This window comes from Phaseolus vulgaris, chromosome 7 (assembly GCF_000499845.2).
Source record: "Phaseolus vulgaris cultivar G19833 chromosome 7, P. vulgaris v2.0, whole genome shotgun sequence".
Taxonomy (NCBI): domain Eukaryota; kingdom Viridiplantae; phylum Streptophyta; class Magnoliopsida; order Fabales; family Fabaceae; genus Phaseolus; species Phaseolus vulgaris.
The window spans coordinates 30,946,568-30,964,839 of NC_023753.2; the positions used below are offsets into that span (position 1 = coordinate 30,946,568).

The window sequence follows — 18,272 nt, forward strand, 5'->3', positions numbered from 1 at the left end:
CTAAGTGCCAACTAGCAGACGCTGATGGTGCATTGGTTGATGAATTTTTATTCTTGTTCACCTGCGTTTATTCCTGTTGATTCATATGTTTTGAAATATGAGAAAATTGGTGGAGAGAGGAAGCCTTATGCTTCCTCCTGCAGTGTGGAAAATAACCCATGGTTGGAGCTTTGACAGAATATGGCTCTGCTGTTTTCTAAGACCAACTTGATCTCTCATGTAATGGAATAACGTTAAGCAGAATTTATTAGTTTATCATCGCCAGTGCCCCGTGTCTGTTTGTTTGCAACTTTTTCTTACACTGTCACAATTTCTCTCACTCCCACTCTCTAAACTATTATGAAATAGTGGTAAAAAAACTATTGTAGTTCTTTTGGAAATATAAGTGATTTTAAAACTACATATGAAGACAGCTCTTTGCGTAACAACAGTAGATGAATCCCATGAGACGATTCTAGCGAAGTGAAGAATTAAGATAGGCAACGTATAACATTCTAATTGGAAATCTTAAGTCACAGAGGAAAGGGATACGTTGTTTGGAAAGAGATTTTCTTTTTTAAAATGAAATAGTTTAAATTTTAAAAAAGAAAATTGATTACTTAAAAGTTAGAAAAATTTAAACTTCATTTAAAAGTTAGAAAATTTTCATATACTTCCTTCTTTTGTATTTATGTTTCTTTCTTTAATATTTTCTTTCCAGTTCAATCTGGATTGGGACATTGTGATTTAGCTTTAATTGAGATGTTATAAACTTATCTTTAGTTGAAATGTTATTGGTTTGAAGCACGTTTTTTTATTCATGTCGATGAGATTTTGTTTATATAAAGTGTGGTTATTTATTGGTTGTTATTGTTAATGGTTTTATTTCTCCATTAAAGTTTTCTTTTATTAATATTGATATTTTTTTTTATCGAAACTAATGAAACTATTTATAGATTGATATAAGTTAGAAATTTGTAATTGATATTTCGAAGTTGTTCTTTTGTTCTTTTTTTTATTTAATTGGCATAAGTTTTTTCATAAGATCTTTTCTAGTTAGAATGTGTAGTACTTTTCACACTATTTTTTAATGACTACACTATTTATAAAAGCAAATTTGGAAAGTGGTTGTAAGAAACATCATTTTCCAACTATTTAACTCAATCGAAAGAATGTGTTTTCAATATGTTCCACTGCCAAATATTATAATTAGACAGTGTAATTTTTATATTAATTTGTTTATCATATTTTGCCTCTTTGTATTTCATTTGGGCGGGGAGATGCATGTAATGTAATACTTCAACAAAGGTACTAAACTCATAGTCCCTTCTCTCACCTAATGTAATTTCTATTACCCATCAAGGATCTATTTGTCTACTTTTTCTGAAAATTGTTTTTCTTGTTTTAAAAATAAATAAATTCTTTAATACGAGTAGTTTATTATCATCCATATTTTTTTTTATTAGTACCCATCTTCATCAATTCCTAGTCTCTGATTTGGGAATTGCTTTATGCACTCCCTCAATTTGGACCTGCACCCCCTTAAATTTCGAAAACTATTTTACCTTTTTTATAAAGTGACTTTCAGATCATTTGTTCTAGAAATTTTTCCAAAATAAATTCCTAAAATTCATGAAATACATTGTAAAAAAACTTTCCGAAAAATATTTTTAGAATAAACTTTTCAAAACGTATATAATTTTCAGATTATATTTTTTAACACATTTCATGAATAAGTTTTTCAACTATATATTTTCAACTAAAGTTCTTGAATAAGTTTTTAGAACACACTTCATGTGTTTCAGAAAGATTACATGTCACAGAAATTTAAAAAAAAAATAAAACGGTTTTCTTCTTCTAAGTATTGTGTGAGCTACTCTGATACTAGCAGTGACCGCAATGGTGATGACAGCAGTGATGGGTGCATTGAAGGAGAAATTAACGGGACAATTTGATCATTTCACCTAATTATGAGGGTGCATATCCAATTTCAGTGGGGCAGAAAGGAATTTCCCTCCAATTTTTGTAGAGAAATATTATAAAAATCCAGGATGCAGTAAATTTCCCTCAAATTCAACAATTTAAATTACATTTTTTATTTTGTATTCGAAAAGTGTACTATTTGTTAATTTCACAATTCAAAAATCTAAAACATAAAACATTTTAATGAAGTGTACGATAAGATTATGGGGGTAAAAAAAGAAATACCTTCAAATTATTATTGACATCATACATAAACAAATGTGTGGGGTGTTACATTTTTGGGGACAAAAGGAAAAGCAAAAGGTGAAAAATGGCCCCCAAATGCAAGATTGATTACAACTTTTAAGATAAGTAAGAACAAAAATGCAATTATGCAACAATAAAAGCTTCACTATAAGCTTCTACCTAAAGTATTCTTACTACATTTGCCAATATACACGTAAAAAAAGTAAAAGAAAAATTGTGCACTGGTATATTATCAAGTACCGATATATTGACAGTATTAAATTACAATTAAAAAGAAAAATATTTTTTAGAAATAATTTAAAAATTGTATTAATTAAATTGTAGTTATAAACTTGTATCTTTCAAAATTTACGGTTGTTATAATAATATTTTTCTATAATATCATCAAAAAATAATTCCAACCTACTACAATCACTTCAATAGGTCATTTACTTTACACAGTTAATTATTATTTTTTAAAGTATGACTATAGAATGTGATAAAGAATTAGAGATAAACATTCTATCAAATTCAATTTTAAAATCTTTAACTCCAACAAGGTACTATAGTTTTTTTACCTAAATAAAACAGCACCTAGGAACATGTGTCCCACATTTCACTTTCTAAGATTCAGCCATCTCAGAAGCACATCAATTATGGAAAACCAAAAATACAGTGTGATAACTATGGCTTAATTTATCACATTCGAATCCTAACTTTAATGAGTCTTCAAGTATATTCATCTAAGATGTTATATACTTGAATGTAGATAACTCTATATGAACCACCTAGGTATGCATGATATATAAAAGACCAATTTGTCAATACTTTTCACCTTTTTTCTTCAGCAATGACTTGAGAAATAACAAACAAGCAATTAAGAAACCCAAAGCTGCAAACCCTCCCACTGCAAGAGCTACAGTCTTCTGTGTCTCTTGTTGCCCCAGTGATCCTGATCCAATCAAACACATAAGGTTTATTATTATTAGAGTCTTGTGTCTTGAGACATGCACACAACAACAACCATAGGGTGCAAATCTCAAGCAAAACACACCTCTCCTACTACTAAGATCCATTGAACTCCTTCATCAACCCCACTTCTAAATTCACTTATGAAATTAGGCTCATTTTTTCAAACTAAGAACTTGTATCAATTCTCAACAAAGATGACATTATATATCACACACCTTTTTCACCAGATAAAGAAAAACATGTATACTACTTTGCTAAAATCCCTATAAGCTCATTGTGATTTAGCCAAGAAAGCAAGACTGAAAACTGGCATGCATCTTTTAATAATCTCACTGTGAGTAATACTAAGTAGGAAATTGCACCAAATAAGGAAAAGAAGATATTTTCTGTGCTACTCTACCTGCAGAAGATGACCTTCCTTCCTTAGGATAAAAGCTGTAGCTAATGAAGCATTTGTGTAGATAAATTTGTGCAGAAATAGGGTCACCACACTCAGCTTTGGCTTGATCCTCAGCACTCTTCAGACAATCCCCACAATCATCTTTGGCCAAATCACCCTCACACTGGCCCAACACATAGAGAGACTGATAGCTCCCTGTGTAAAACAAGTTTCCAGCATTTTTCACACCACTTTCCACCATACCAAATGCAGAGTCCCTTCTCTCGTCAAACCCATCATCAGAACTATCTTTCTTGGAACCACAAACCTTGTAAAGCAATTGAGTCTCAGGCACCTGCGTGAATCCAACAATTTCATACCTCAGGTAGCATCCAGAAAGCTGAACACGCGAAGCTACCACCTTGCCACACAAGTTTTCAAGCATCTCAGGAATCTTGCTCACGCAGTCGCAGCAAGCAGTGTTTGAGAGGTCCCCTCGGCATTGATACAGACCCATGATCACATTCTGGCCTTCTCCAGAGGTTGTGGTGAAGAAGGCCTTTTTTTCAGATTGTGACACCAAAAAATCCAAGAGGGATTTCAGGTTCCGTGAGTATATCCCAGTTGGGTCCTGTAGTTTCTGCTCTGCACAGCCCTTGAAAACCAAGTTTGTTTCCTCTGCATCTGACATGGGAAGATGAAGGAACCAGAAAACAGTAAAGAAAAAAAGAAAGGGTAGAGAGGAACTTTTTCCGATCATACCCATTTGAGAGATTAAACAAAGTGAAGTTCTTTCTTTTATTTTTTGGTGTGTGGATCTATATCTCACAAGTCACATCGTCCAAGGTTGTTTTTGTGTTTCACACTTTTACATGTTACCATTAATGTTAGGCATTGTTGTTCATCTTGAAGTGATGAATCAAAGGTTAATTAAACAGTAACTGGAAGTGGTTTATTCTGTTTCAAGCTATTTTAATGTGATTGCATGAAAATTTTGACTGGAGCGTGTGAAGAAAAAACTGTTGAATGCATTGACTGAACCTGAACTTATGATACTAATAACTTGAGTCACAGGAAGACCGTGTTCAAGCTTGCCACCGATTCTTAACTTATGACATATTATATTAATATATATATATATATATATATATAATATAATATAATATTACTTTTGAAAACAGTGAAAAACAACTGTTTACAACCTGAAACAATTTGACATATCAGAATTCATTCTAACTTTAGAATAATTTAATTTAAGATAATTATTAATAAAGTTAATGGTTTTATTATATTAATTTATCATTGAATGATAAAGGAAAAGAAAATATAAAACTATTAGCAAATAACGTTGCAGACGTTTCAATGTATGTAAAAGAAAAATGAGAAAGCCAAATCGTGTAAGTACAAGATAAATTATATCTTAATACGAAGTATAATTTTTTTTTTTTAAATGTAATCATGTCCTACTATATATGTTATCAAAACTATTTTTCCACTCAAAAATATATATGGGAATTTACCATATTTAAAAAGCATTATGTAACCCAAACTAAAGTAATTAAAACAAGTAACCGTAGCTGTATTCATTAAAATATCTTTGATTTTTGTGAAAGTTTAGTACATATAATAAATTATAGTCACGGTAAAAAAAATATAGTCATCTAAGTTTGTACAAATTCTGATAAAAAAAATAGAGGGTTTGTAGCATGCTATCAATTATTTGTTGAATGAATCTACTTGTTTAGATCGATTTTATTTTCTATCATGTAAATAAATCTCAATTAATTAGATAACAAAATTCAAAAACTTTTTGGATAAAAATCTTAAATGAATTAGTTACGTAATTGGGCAATAAATCAGAAATATATTTTTACTATACTGTAAAATTCAAATTTTGATACATTAAAGTTTTAAATCATATTATAATTAATAATGTTGAGGGTAAATACGAAACTGCATTAAAAGAATATTTGTGTATAGTAAAATTTTTATTTTAGAAGTATTTTAATTTACGTAGAAGAATAATTAAAAATTTTAAATTTTATCTAGAAAATTAATTTTATAAATATTTTAAAAGCATGATGTAAGCAAAAAAAAAAAAATCTTTAATATAATTAATGTAAACTTTGGAGTTTGGTTTAACTTGTTTTTTTTTTCTTTACATTGTAAGTCAAAATATGAATATACGTAAATTGAACACATACAATTATGTTCACAAATAGATCTTATCATATCATGATTCTCACACAAAACATACAATGAAGAAGGAATAAGCACTTACCTTGATCCATGAGTGATCCTAATTGAGCAGTTACTTTATCTCCTTTATTTCAATCTATCTCTTAGCAATTCCGTACTTGTCACACACTTTCGTGATGGTTAACAGTGAGACAACTATTATTTGCAGAGACAGAACCCTATAGCCTTTAGTACCCAATCTCCATCAGATGTAGGTTTTCTTTAGGTATATCATCATATATATATTTCTCACATTAACCAATGGGCCTTTAATTCTATTATTATTATTAAATCATATTTGGGCCCAAAGCCCAAACTCTAAGTCATGTGAGTCACTTTATAGAAATTAATATACATAATTTCTTACATTTTCTCCCACTTGACTCATATGAGTTATAATACTTTCATGATTTAATAATTACATAAATGCGCATTTAAAAGGCCTTACATAAATTGGTTCTATCATTATTCATAATCAAGAATACAGAAATAATAAGAGTCATGGCGGTTACATGTCATTTGAATCAACACATTTCCTTCCATGTACTACTATATCATTCTTTCTCCTTAATATGACTTTATAGTGAGAAATTCATAATAGGTTCAAACATAATGTCATTGTCATCAATAACAACATAATTTGTTTTCCACACCATAATAACATAATTTGCATGCATATACATAAAGTAGAAAAACAACATAAATTTCAGAAACTTTATTTATCAATGAGCTTAGAGTGTCAAATAAGCATTAACAACATTCATAATTCACTAGTAGACATAATGCCCATATTTACAACATGACCAGTAAATGTTTTGGGCGGTAACCCTTTTGTTAAAGGGTCAGCAATCATAAGATCAGTGCTAATATGTTCTATTGACACTTTATGTTTCTGAACTTCTTCTTTAACGGCAAAGTATTTCAATTCCATATGTTTAGCACCTTTGGAATACTCGTCGTTTTTAGAAAAGAAGACTGTTGCAGAATTATCACAATAAATTTTCAGCGGCTTGGCAATACTGTCAACAATTCCAAGTCCTGAAATAAAATTCCGCAACCAATTAGCCTGAACTGTGGCCTCAAAGCATGCCACAAATTCAGCCTCCATAGTGGACGCAGCGATGACTGACTGCTTCGCACTTTTCCATGAAATCGCTCCTCCGGCTAAAAGATACACATAACCAAATGTAGACTTTCGTGTATCCACACAGCCAGCAAAATCTGAATATGTATATCCAATCACCTCAAGGTGATCAGATCTTGTATAAGTAAGCATGTGATCCTTCGCTCCTTGCAAGTATCTTAAAACTTTCTTTGCAGCTTTCCAATGATCCAATCCTGGATTACTCTGGTATCTACCAAGCATACCAACTGCAAAACTAATATCTGGTCGTGTACAAGTTTGAGCATACATTAAACTCCCAACAATAGATGCATAAGGTATATTCTCCATCTGTTTCCGTTCCAAGTCATTTTTGGACATTGCATGAGACTAAATTTGTCTCCTTTCTGTATTGGAACAGGAGATGTCGAACATTTATCCATTCTGAATCTCTCTAAAACTTTATTAATATATGCTTTCTAAGACAAACCTAACAGTCCTTGTGATCTGTCACGGAATATTTCAATTCCTATCACATAGTATGCCTCACCCATATCTTTCATATCGAAGTTATTAGAGAGAAACTTCTTAGTCTCACTTAATAGACCAAGATCATTAGTTGCAAGCAAGATATCATCAACATATAGAATCAGGAATATAAACTTGCTCCCACCGATCTTCAGGTATATACACCGATCAACGATGTTTTCCTTAAACCCAAAGGACACAATAGTATCATTGAACTTAAGATACCATTGCCTAGAAGCCTGTTTAAGCCCGTATATTGATTTCTTAAGTTTACACACCATGTGTTCCTTTCCTTCTTCAATGAACCCCACTGGTTGGTCCATATAAACATCCTCTTCTAAATCCCCATTCAGAAAAGCAGTTTTGACATCCATCTAATGCAACTCAAGATCATAATGAGTTACTAATGCCATGATAATTCTAAAGGAATCTTTCTTAGAAACAAGTGAAAATGTTTCCTTATAATCAATGTCATCCTTTTGAGTAAAACCTTTGGCAACAAGTCGGGCCTTGTAACGTTCGATATTGCCATGAGAGTCACGTTTAGTCTTAAAGACCCATTTACACCCGACTCTCTTGCATCCTTCTGGCAATTCTATAAGGTCCCATACATCATTCTGTGCCATTGATTTAAGCTCATCTTTCATGGCATCTAACCACTTATCAGAATTATCATCATTGACGGCGTCTGAAAATGAAACTGGATCATTATCAATACTTAAGTCATTTTCTGACTCTTGTATATAAACCACATAATCATTCGAAACAGCAGACTTTCTTTCTCTTTGAGATCTTCTTAATACTATTTCTTGTGGTTGTTCTACTACAGGTTCATTGTTTTCTTCATGATCATTAATTTGTTGTTCTTATTCATTGTTGAGTGGTTCAACTACATTAGAAACAACAATACTTGAAGTAAAGGTACTAGTTAAAGGAACTTGTACTCTAACTTCCTTAATCTCCACATTTTGTGAAGTATTACTCCCACTGGTTTCACCATTTTCAATGAACCTTGCATTTCCAGATTCAACAATTTTTGTGCTATGGGTAGGACAGTAAAACATATACCCTTTTGACTTTGCTGGATAACCAATGAAATATCCACTGATTGTTCTTGCATCCAATTTCTTCTCTTGCGGATTGTATATTCTGATTTCTGCCTGAAATCCCCAAACATGCAGATGTCTCAAATTGGGTTTCCTTCCTGTCCACAATTCAAAAGGTGTCTTTTGAACTGCCTTACTAGGAACCCTGTTCAACAGATACATGACAGTTTTTAAAGCATACATCCACAATGAAACAGGTACAGTTGACTTACTTAACATGCTCCTAACCATATCCATTAAGGTTCGATTACGCCTTTCTGAAACACCATTTTGTTGTGGTGTACCTGACATTGTGTATTGAACACAAATACCACGTCTCTCAAGGAACTTAGCAAATGGACCAGGGTGTTGTCCACTTTCATCATACTTTCCATAATATTCACCACTTCTATCTGACCTGACAATTTTCTCATTTATGTCTAATTGCCTTTCCACTTCATTTATATAAACTTCCAAGGCATTCACCGCTTGCGATTTTTCATGCAGTAAATAGACATAACCATAACGTGAAAAATCATCAATAAAGGTGATAAAATACCTTTCTTTATTGAAAGAACTTGCATCAAAAGGTCCACATATATCTGTGTGTATAATTTCGAGAAGCTGAGTACTTCTTGTGACTCTTTTCTTTGTGTGTTTTGTTTGTTTGCCTTTAATACAATCCACACAAACATTCAGATCAGTAAAATCCAAACTTGAAAGTATTTCATTCTTTACTAATCTTTCCATCCTTTCTTTGGAAATATGCCCCAAACGTTTGTGCCACAAGAAAGCAGAACATTCATTCAATAAACTACGTTATGATGCGAGGTCATAAGAGTTTCAGCATATAGTTTATTGAGATTCAATCTATATAATCCATCATAAAGAGTACCAGATCCAATAGACTTAAGTCTTGCCGCAATATTAGTCATTTCAATGACATGTTCGTGCATAGTACGAGAACCATCAAATTCCATAGTGGTTAATATACTCATTAATGTCCCAACAAGAGACTTATCAGTAGTTTGGGAGCGCTCTTCCACAAATTTCATAAATTCTTTTGCACCATCAGTTTTGGAAAGAGCAGACTTAATATTACTTGCTATGCTCATTCGCATAAAGATACAGGAACAATACTTGATCACACATGCTTAACGTTAATACTTTGAGTCATGAACTAAACATACTATACAGATTCAGAAAACATTCTATGTATACTATTATTCTCCTTTGGGAGATTCATTAATACACAAAACATAATGATGCTAATGGTATTAACTTTATTTGGCAAGATGTATGCATTAACTAGAAACACTTGTTATCTTTGGATATACAAGCAAAACTAATAACACATACTCACCACCAACAATCATATTCATTAATTATAAGGACAACTAATCAACCTTTGGGTGATCCATAATGCCCTATAATAATGAATTTCCATTTACTCATATATATAAATAATTTAGCATCCATTCTATAGGTAATTGGAATAAAATTTATCAGTAATCTGGAATTAAATAAAACTTAAAGATTTGATCACTTTGGTGATTACAAATCTATCATACAAATAATTCCATAAATATTATCATTAATTGAAATAAAATTTCATCATCCATAATTTGGAATTAAATAAAACATAAAGATTTGATCATTTTGGTGATTACTAATCTATCATACAAATAATTCCATAAATAATATCATTAATTGAAATAAAATTTCATCCATAATTTGGAATTAAATAAAACTTAAAGATTTGATCACTTTGGTGATTACAAATCTATCATACAAATAATTCCATAAATAATACCATTATATGAAATAAAATTTCATCCATAATTTGAAATTAAATAAAACTTAAAGATTTGATCACTTTGGTGATTACAAATCTATCATATAATTCCAAAATTTCAATTTAAAATTAAATACATAAAACGGAAATATAATTTTCCATTCCTCACTTTCAATCAATTAATTAAACTTTAATTTAATGAACATAATCATTAAAACTTTAATTTAATGCAAATTAAATTACATTTTAAAAAAATAATACATAAACAAAAAAATTAATTTTCCGTTACTCACTTTTCATTAATTAATTAAACTTTAATTTAAATGTAAATTGCTTTACATTATGACATAATAAAATTTCATTAAAACTTTAATTAAACTTTAATTTAATTTAAATAAAATTACATTATAACATAACAAAATTTCTTTAAAATTACATTACAAATATAATAAAAATAAATAAATTTGACGTAAAGTTGAATTAAAAAAAATTGGGACCAAAATGCTACTCCACATTATTCACAATAAAATGCAGCCAATGACTTAAGGTGCACATGAATTAACATAAATTATTAATTAAATTCAATAGGTGCAGGAATGAATTTAAGCTTTAATCTAAGGTGCAGGAAACGCATCATGCAATTGAAGGCAAGGTTTATGCATTAGCGTAAAGGGTTCACTTCTTTCACATCGTAAAACCTTTTGAATCCACAAGCGTTTACACTGTTAATGACGTGGATCCATAAACCCTAATTTTAAAATTAGGGTTCTTTAATTGGGATTAATTAAAATTAGGGTTCTTTAATTTTGATGGTTTAGGACAATTAGGGAACTATTATAGATGAATGAAAACCTTAATTTATAAACCCTAATTTTAAATTAGGGTTCTTAAATTGGGAATAATTTTTTTTTAAAATTAGGGTTTTTCAAATCTTGGAAAAACATTAATGGAGAATCACAAAAAATGAGCAACAAGGCTCTGATACCACATGTAAGTCAAAACATGAATATACGTAAATTGAAAACATACAATTATGTTCACAAATTGATCTTATCATATCATGATTCTCACACAAAACATACAATGAAGAAGGAATAGGCACTTACCTTAATCTATGAGTGATCCTAATTGAGCAGTTACTTTATCTCCTTTATCTCAATCTATCTCTTAGCAATTCCATACTTGTCACACACTTTCGTGATGGTTAACAGTGAGACAACTATTATTTGCAGAGACAAAACCCTATAGCATTTAGTACCCAATCTCCATCAGATGTAGGTTTTCATTAGGTATATCATCATATATATATATATTTCTCACATTAACCAATGGGCCTTTAATTCTATTATTATTATTAAATCATATTTGGGCCCAAAGCCCAAACTCTAAGTCATGTGAGTCACTTTATAGAAATTAATATACATAATTTCTTACATACATAACTTCTCTTCTCCTAAGTCTCTCCATCTCTCAACAATCTTATCTTTTATTCTAAATATTTAATTTACGTAGAAGAATAATTAAATTTTTAAACTTTTATCTATGAATTTAATTTTTGAAATATTTTACAAGCATGATGTAAGCAAAAAAAAATTCTTTGATATAATTAATGTAAATTTTTGGAGTTTGGTTTAACTTTTTTTTTTGTTAAATATATTTTCGTTCCTTCACGCGAAATTGGTTTTTGTTGTTAGTCCAAACTTTAGATCTCATGTATACTTATAGTAAAGAAACTATTGGAATACGTTATTCCTAATCTTTTTACATGGCAATCGAATTTTCAGTATAAACTAGGATATTAAAATATTTCATGTTGACTCATCGTATACGTAGATATTATAATCATATAATATAGTTCATGCTAAAATTTGTTTGTTAGGGACAAAAACAAATTTCGCGTTATAGTATAAGAACGAAAAATATATTTAACCTGCTTTTTTTTCTTTAACTTCTTGTAAGTCTCTCCATCTCTCTCAACAATCTTATCTTTTTTTCTAAAATCCTTTATTATATTTCTCATATTTTTTAAAGAACATATCCTATTAATTTGAAAATTATTGTTCTCGTTTATCCTTTTATTTGTATCTTTATTACTTTGATGATTTTCTCTAAGTTTCTAAACGTGTCGATGCATTTTACATTTCCTTTTGTTATTCTTTAGAACACAAACACAAACAATTTAAACTTAAGAGAAACTATTTGGTAGTTGATTTTGAATTATGATATATATATGGTAACTTCATACCTTAATGTCTTAACTCATCATAATTCGTTGTCAATTTATGGCAAAGATTATACAAAAAAGGGGTTTATGTTTGAGTTTTTTATCATGTGTGAAAATCAAGTCAACTACAAAAAGAAGTGAGAGTTAAGTTATGTATTAAAAAAATCAAGAAATTTGCAAAACTTCACCTTATAAATGCAAACATTTGAAGTTTATACTTGACAAACTCATTGTTATTTTTTTTTTTGTAAGAGAGACATTATTTGATGAAGAACATCATATTGCAACTTCAAGTTTGATAGATGTGTTGCCAAAAACGTTGTTCAAAACTTTTTTTCGCAAAAGTCTCCACTTTGGGTTAGATGCAAATTAATAACATACAATATAAAAAGATAAGAGATTAAAGAGATTTACACACATTATTTTTATATTAGTTTGTTTGATAACTCAAACTACGTCCAGATCATAATAAACATGATTAAGGTTTCACTAATGCAGACTCACACTGCAAGTTACAAAACAAGTATTATGTGGACCCAACAATTATTTACTAAACATATGCATTATTTGAAATACGGTCACTCTTACTTAAGACTGAGTATTCTTTGGAACATAATCGCTCATGGCTAAGATCGATTAATATTTGGAATGTAGTCATTTATGGCTAAGATTGAGTATAAACACAACCACTCTTGTCTAAGACCGAGTATTCTTTGGACCACATTCAATATTGGCTAAACTTGAGTATTGTTTTGAAACGCAACCACTCCTAGATAAATATGAGTATTTTTTTGGCAATAATCACTCTTGGCTAAAGCAATTTGATTACATAAGGTTGTGATCTAAATGACCGTGAGTTTTGCTCACTGAAGAGAGTTGATGTCTTAAGATAAATACAATATTGAACATACTCTTTTATATAGCTATGAAAAGAAGCAATGTTCTTCCTTGCAAATACAAGCCTAAGAATTGCATGAAATTACAAGAGCTTGTTCTCATTCTTATTGAAAATGTTTCATCAACATTTTTTTTTTCACAAAGATCTTCATAAAGAATTGAGGAGAAAATAGTCACTATAAATTTCTTTTGAGTTGTAAGGAGGTTTACGGACCTTTCTTTTTCGTTGGCATTCGTTTGACCACGTCTGGAACTTAGAGACGCATTAAATGCTTTGGACTTAACATTAAATGCATCTTACTCCTTTACACAACTCTTCTGATACATGACATGGATTATTAGGCCTATACAATAAGCTTCTTTTTTCTTTAGCATAACACATAAGTTAAAATAAAGTTGACTAACTCCGTAACACTGACATTCTGCCTTTTTAGAAAAAATGTTTGTATGGATCAACATTAAGCATACTTTCCAAGAGATCTTGATGTTGGCATAACATAGTGTGCTCTTCTTGGAAAAATGAAGAAATGAACAATCCATACACAAAGAGAATAAGTGTTTATAAGTTTGACTATACCATGAAATGCTGAAGGTGTGTGTCTTTCATGAGTTGTATACTTATCATTTATCTAATAAAAAACTTATCAAAAAAAATATACACACTTGTATTTGTTTAAGTAAAAGCTTGTCAAACGAAGCACACTTGCATTTTTTAGGTTAAACAAGACGCTTGCGTTTGACGAAACTTGATGCTTATAAAGATATATTCTACACTTTGTTTTTAAAGCACAAAATTAAAACCAAACAAATGATTTAGATCCCTTTTGTTCTAACATCAACTAAGGGTGGTGAATAAAAGTTATGAAAAATAGTGGAGTCGCTGCCATAGGTTATTATGAAAAACTATGGAAAAATCGAAAGAAAAGTTTTGCAAAATCGAATTTAGGGTGCAAAAGTCTATTACATGTAAGGAATGTGTTAGCAGCTTACAACATTTGTCTTATGACGATACCTTTAATTAAATATGCAAAACGAATATGGTTTTCAATATTGTTTAGTTTCCCCCAAAAAAAATGAAACATAAATGCTTATGAAAAAAAACAAAGAAAATATTTATAGAATTTTTTATTTCGACCCAATAAGGATTGGCCTTTTTCCTACGTATTTCAATTCATAATGGAAAATGAATGATTACTTAATTCTAAAGGTCAAAGCTATTTTTTTGTGTTGATATATTTTTTTTTATAAGATAATGTGAGTAACTATGCTTAATAGTCATAAAAATTATACATTAAGAAAAATAATGTAAACTATTAATCAATACTATTGAGCGTGAATTTTTTTTGGAGAAAACAAAAAAAGTCTAACAAAAATAAAATAGAAATTTTGATATTTTAAAAAATTATAATAAAAAATACACTTTTAAAGATTTATATTTTTCAATTATTTATTTAATTCTTATTATTTTAAAAAAACATTATTATTGTTTATTTTCTTTTTCTTTGAAAACAAATTTTATTTATCCAAATGAAATTAGGAGTTGATAGTTCCATGAATACTAGGATTCTCTTTGTCTTGTTGGATATTTCACCAATGCAATAAAAGTTAAGTGATGAGGTTTGTTTATGGCAAACTACATGTTAAATTTTTCTACCAATGTGTCAAAATTAATGTATAATCAATATATAAATACATAGATAACCATGTCAACCAACTCAATAACATCATTTGAGAGACATGGGAATACACTATTGTAATGTAAAGACTAACTTGGGGATGCACACATCTATATGCTCCTCATAGTCAATAATTTATTCATAATGGTTTATTGCAGTCTTTTTCAACTTGGATGGAAGATAATTTTCATAATCTCATCCATAAAGGGGTATCATTAATATTATGCTTTAATCGTTTGATTATCATTCTCCTTTGTGTTTAGGGGTGGTGTTAGTTGCGAATAACATGAAGCTTTTAGTTCCTCCTCCCTTAGGTGTTCAATGTTGGTCCCATGTGAGGTTTACATGTTTTATTCCAACTTTCTCCTTATACGGGTGTTTTCTTGCCTTAACGTGTCTATCTTTTCAGTACTTTGTTTATTCGGTTCAATTAACTTTTTTTTAGTTCGACAAGTAATGTCACTTACATGATTCTCTCGTGCTTTGAGTTAGGGGTGACAACGTGGGCTGGCCTGCAACGCATAGACTCGCCCCGCGTTTGACCCGCAAAAAGAGGATCGGGTTGGCCTGCGTCCGCATAAGAAGTGCATGCTCATTTCACAGGTTCGCTCCGCATAAGACGTAAGCCGCATGTCTGCGGGCCAACCCACATTTTTTTTAAAAAAATTAAAATTTTATTAATTATAAAAAAACTTATTCCTACTACTGAAAAATTAAAATTGCATCCCTGTTTCAATTCATTCAATTAAGATAAAAATATGAATTCAATTATGAGGATTGTTAAAAGGTTTGACTAAAAATAATTAGAGTTTTTTTTGCATATATTTTTTCTATATATGTATGTAAATGTATAAGAGTATCTTATTAAAGTTTTGCCACAAAATAATTTAATGAAGATAACTATTTTTTTAACTATCTTATTGATTTTTCTTCTTTATATTATTTTTTTATTAACACATTTTAAATATAATATTTTACTTAAAACTAAATCCACGGTCACTCTTAATATTAACTCCCTTAGATTATTAAAATAAAACATTTCTTTTTTTAGTACATTAAATTCAATTTTTTTAAAATAAAATAAAATTAAGATCACATTGCAATAATGGATGAGAAATAAGATTTTTTTTAGAATAAAATTTTATTTTTTATTTATGCAGGCCAGTGGACCAACCCGCCCCGTCTCGCTGTTGGCCCGCATGGGTTGCGGGTTATGTGGGACAAGCCTAAACAAGTCATCAGGCTAGATTAGTGAGTCTGTCCCATGTTTTTTTGTAGTGAGCTGCGAACCAGCCCACATAACCTGTCCCGTATTCTCATCCTACTTTGAGTGACTGATATTATTTACTATATTTCTTATTGATATCATATGGTTTATAGTTTAATTTGCCTTCAGTGCCAATTACTTTTATATGAAGTAAGATGATTTTGATAAATTAACACCTTTTTATTTTATAATTTTTGTTTCCTCTTTTATTGTTCGAGATGTTCTCTCTTTCTTTTGTCTATGGGTATGTTTGCAAAACTATCCAAACACTTAAATTAATATTAAAGCTACTTTAAATTCAAAAAATAAATAAATATGTAATAAAAAATAAATTACAAGTCACACTAATATATAGTTAGCGTTAATATAATGATTATATATAAAGAAACTCCAAACTAGATAATTAACATAATTAAAAGTTTATAATTGTTCTGACCTTAAGTTTATTGAGATGACATCATTAGGGTTACCATATCTGAGGTATTGTTGCTTTGAAGCTAGGAACTCCCTCACGGTTTTAGTCATTAAAAGGCGTCTTAGAGGGTTAAGGGAGAAAAGTGTATTTAAATTGTTTTTGACATCAACTCCTAAGCGATGTGTGACTATTGAACGTACCACAACAAACCCCCCAATCGATGGCTAAGCGAACAAGAGTTTGTCTTTGAAACCACTTTTCCATTCTCACCAGCGGCCATGTTAATGTTTTGACCCTAAGTCTGTTGAGATAACATTACTAGAGTTCATCATCGCATCCGAGGTATTGTTCGCTCTGGAGCTTAGAGTTTCATCATGATTTTGTCATTAGAAAACGCATCACAGGGTTAAGGGAGAAATATGTATTTAAATTGTCTTTGACCTCGTTTCCTAAGTGATGTGAGACAATTGAGCTTACTGAAACAAGCCCCCGAGTAATGTTCTAACCTCAAGTTTGTTGAGATAACATCAGTAGGGTCAATCATCACATTTGAGTTATTGTCCGCTTTGAAGCTCAAAGTTCCATCACAATTTTGTCCTTAAAAGGTGTTTCTGAGGGTCAAGAGAGAAAGATGTATTTACATTGTCCTTGACCTCGATTCCTAAGCGATGTAAGACAATTGAGCCCTCCTCAGTCGAGGGCTAACATTCATTTTTTAAACCACTTTTCCATCCCCATAAAAGACACCCCAATGTTCCAAACTCAAGTTCGTTCATAAGAATGGTCAATCATCGCATTCGAGATGTTGTCTTTTTTCCTTAAAATACACATAAAAAAGTGTGTATATAAATTATCATTGATCTCGACTTCTAAATAATGTGAGAACCGGTAAAATAATGAATTATATTTTTTATTTGTAAAATATTTTTAATATATTAAGTATCGCATAATGTGTTATTATGTACTTAAAAAGGAATACTAAAAGCTGAAATATTGGATGAATAATATAAAACTTATTTTATTACTCAAGAAATATATAAATATGTTTACAATATCACATTTTTGTATTTTTTCATTGGTCATACATTTAAACCGGTTAAACTAACTTTCATCATTCAGAACACGAATAATAGGTGATTACAAACTTTATTGAAAAAGACTCTTCAGTGTGCGAATTTAAAAAAAATCAAAGAAAAGTTAAAAAATCACCGCTATTAAATTGTTTAAAACCTTTTTATATTTACATGACTATATTATATATTAACTAATACACATATAAAAATATATAATATTAATCAACCGTACATCGCACCCATTTAAAATATAGTTTTAAATTTTGTTTATTAATGCAAACTTTACTTTCTTAAATTACATACATTAAAACTATAAAATCATCTGATGTTAAAAAGAATGAAGTTGATACAAATTAAAAAAATTAAATGAAGAACTTACTTTAATAATTTTAAAAAAATTAAACGATGCAACTGAATTTTGTAAACAAGAGATT

General features: G+C 30.0%; 1 protein-coding gene across 1 annotated transcript; it reads right to left on the reverse strand.

The window, feature by feature from the left end:
* Positions 1–2,694: 2,694 nt before the first annotated feature.
* Positions 2,695–4,462, reverse strand: LOC137828159 (plasmodesmata-located protein 1). Its single transcript, XM_068634616.1, has 2 exons — positions 3,560–4,462; positions 2,695–3,139 (listed from the first exon to the last, which is right to left on the reverse strand). The coding sequence occupies exons 1-2, from the start codon at positions 4,302–4,304 to the stop codon at positions 3,009–3,011; spliced, it is 876 nt and encodes a 291-aa protein (XP_068490717.1). The 5' UTR covers positions 4,305–4,462; the 3' UTR covers positions 2,695–3,008.
* Positions 4,463–18,272: the final 13,810 nt, after the last annotated feature.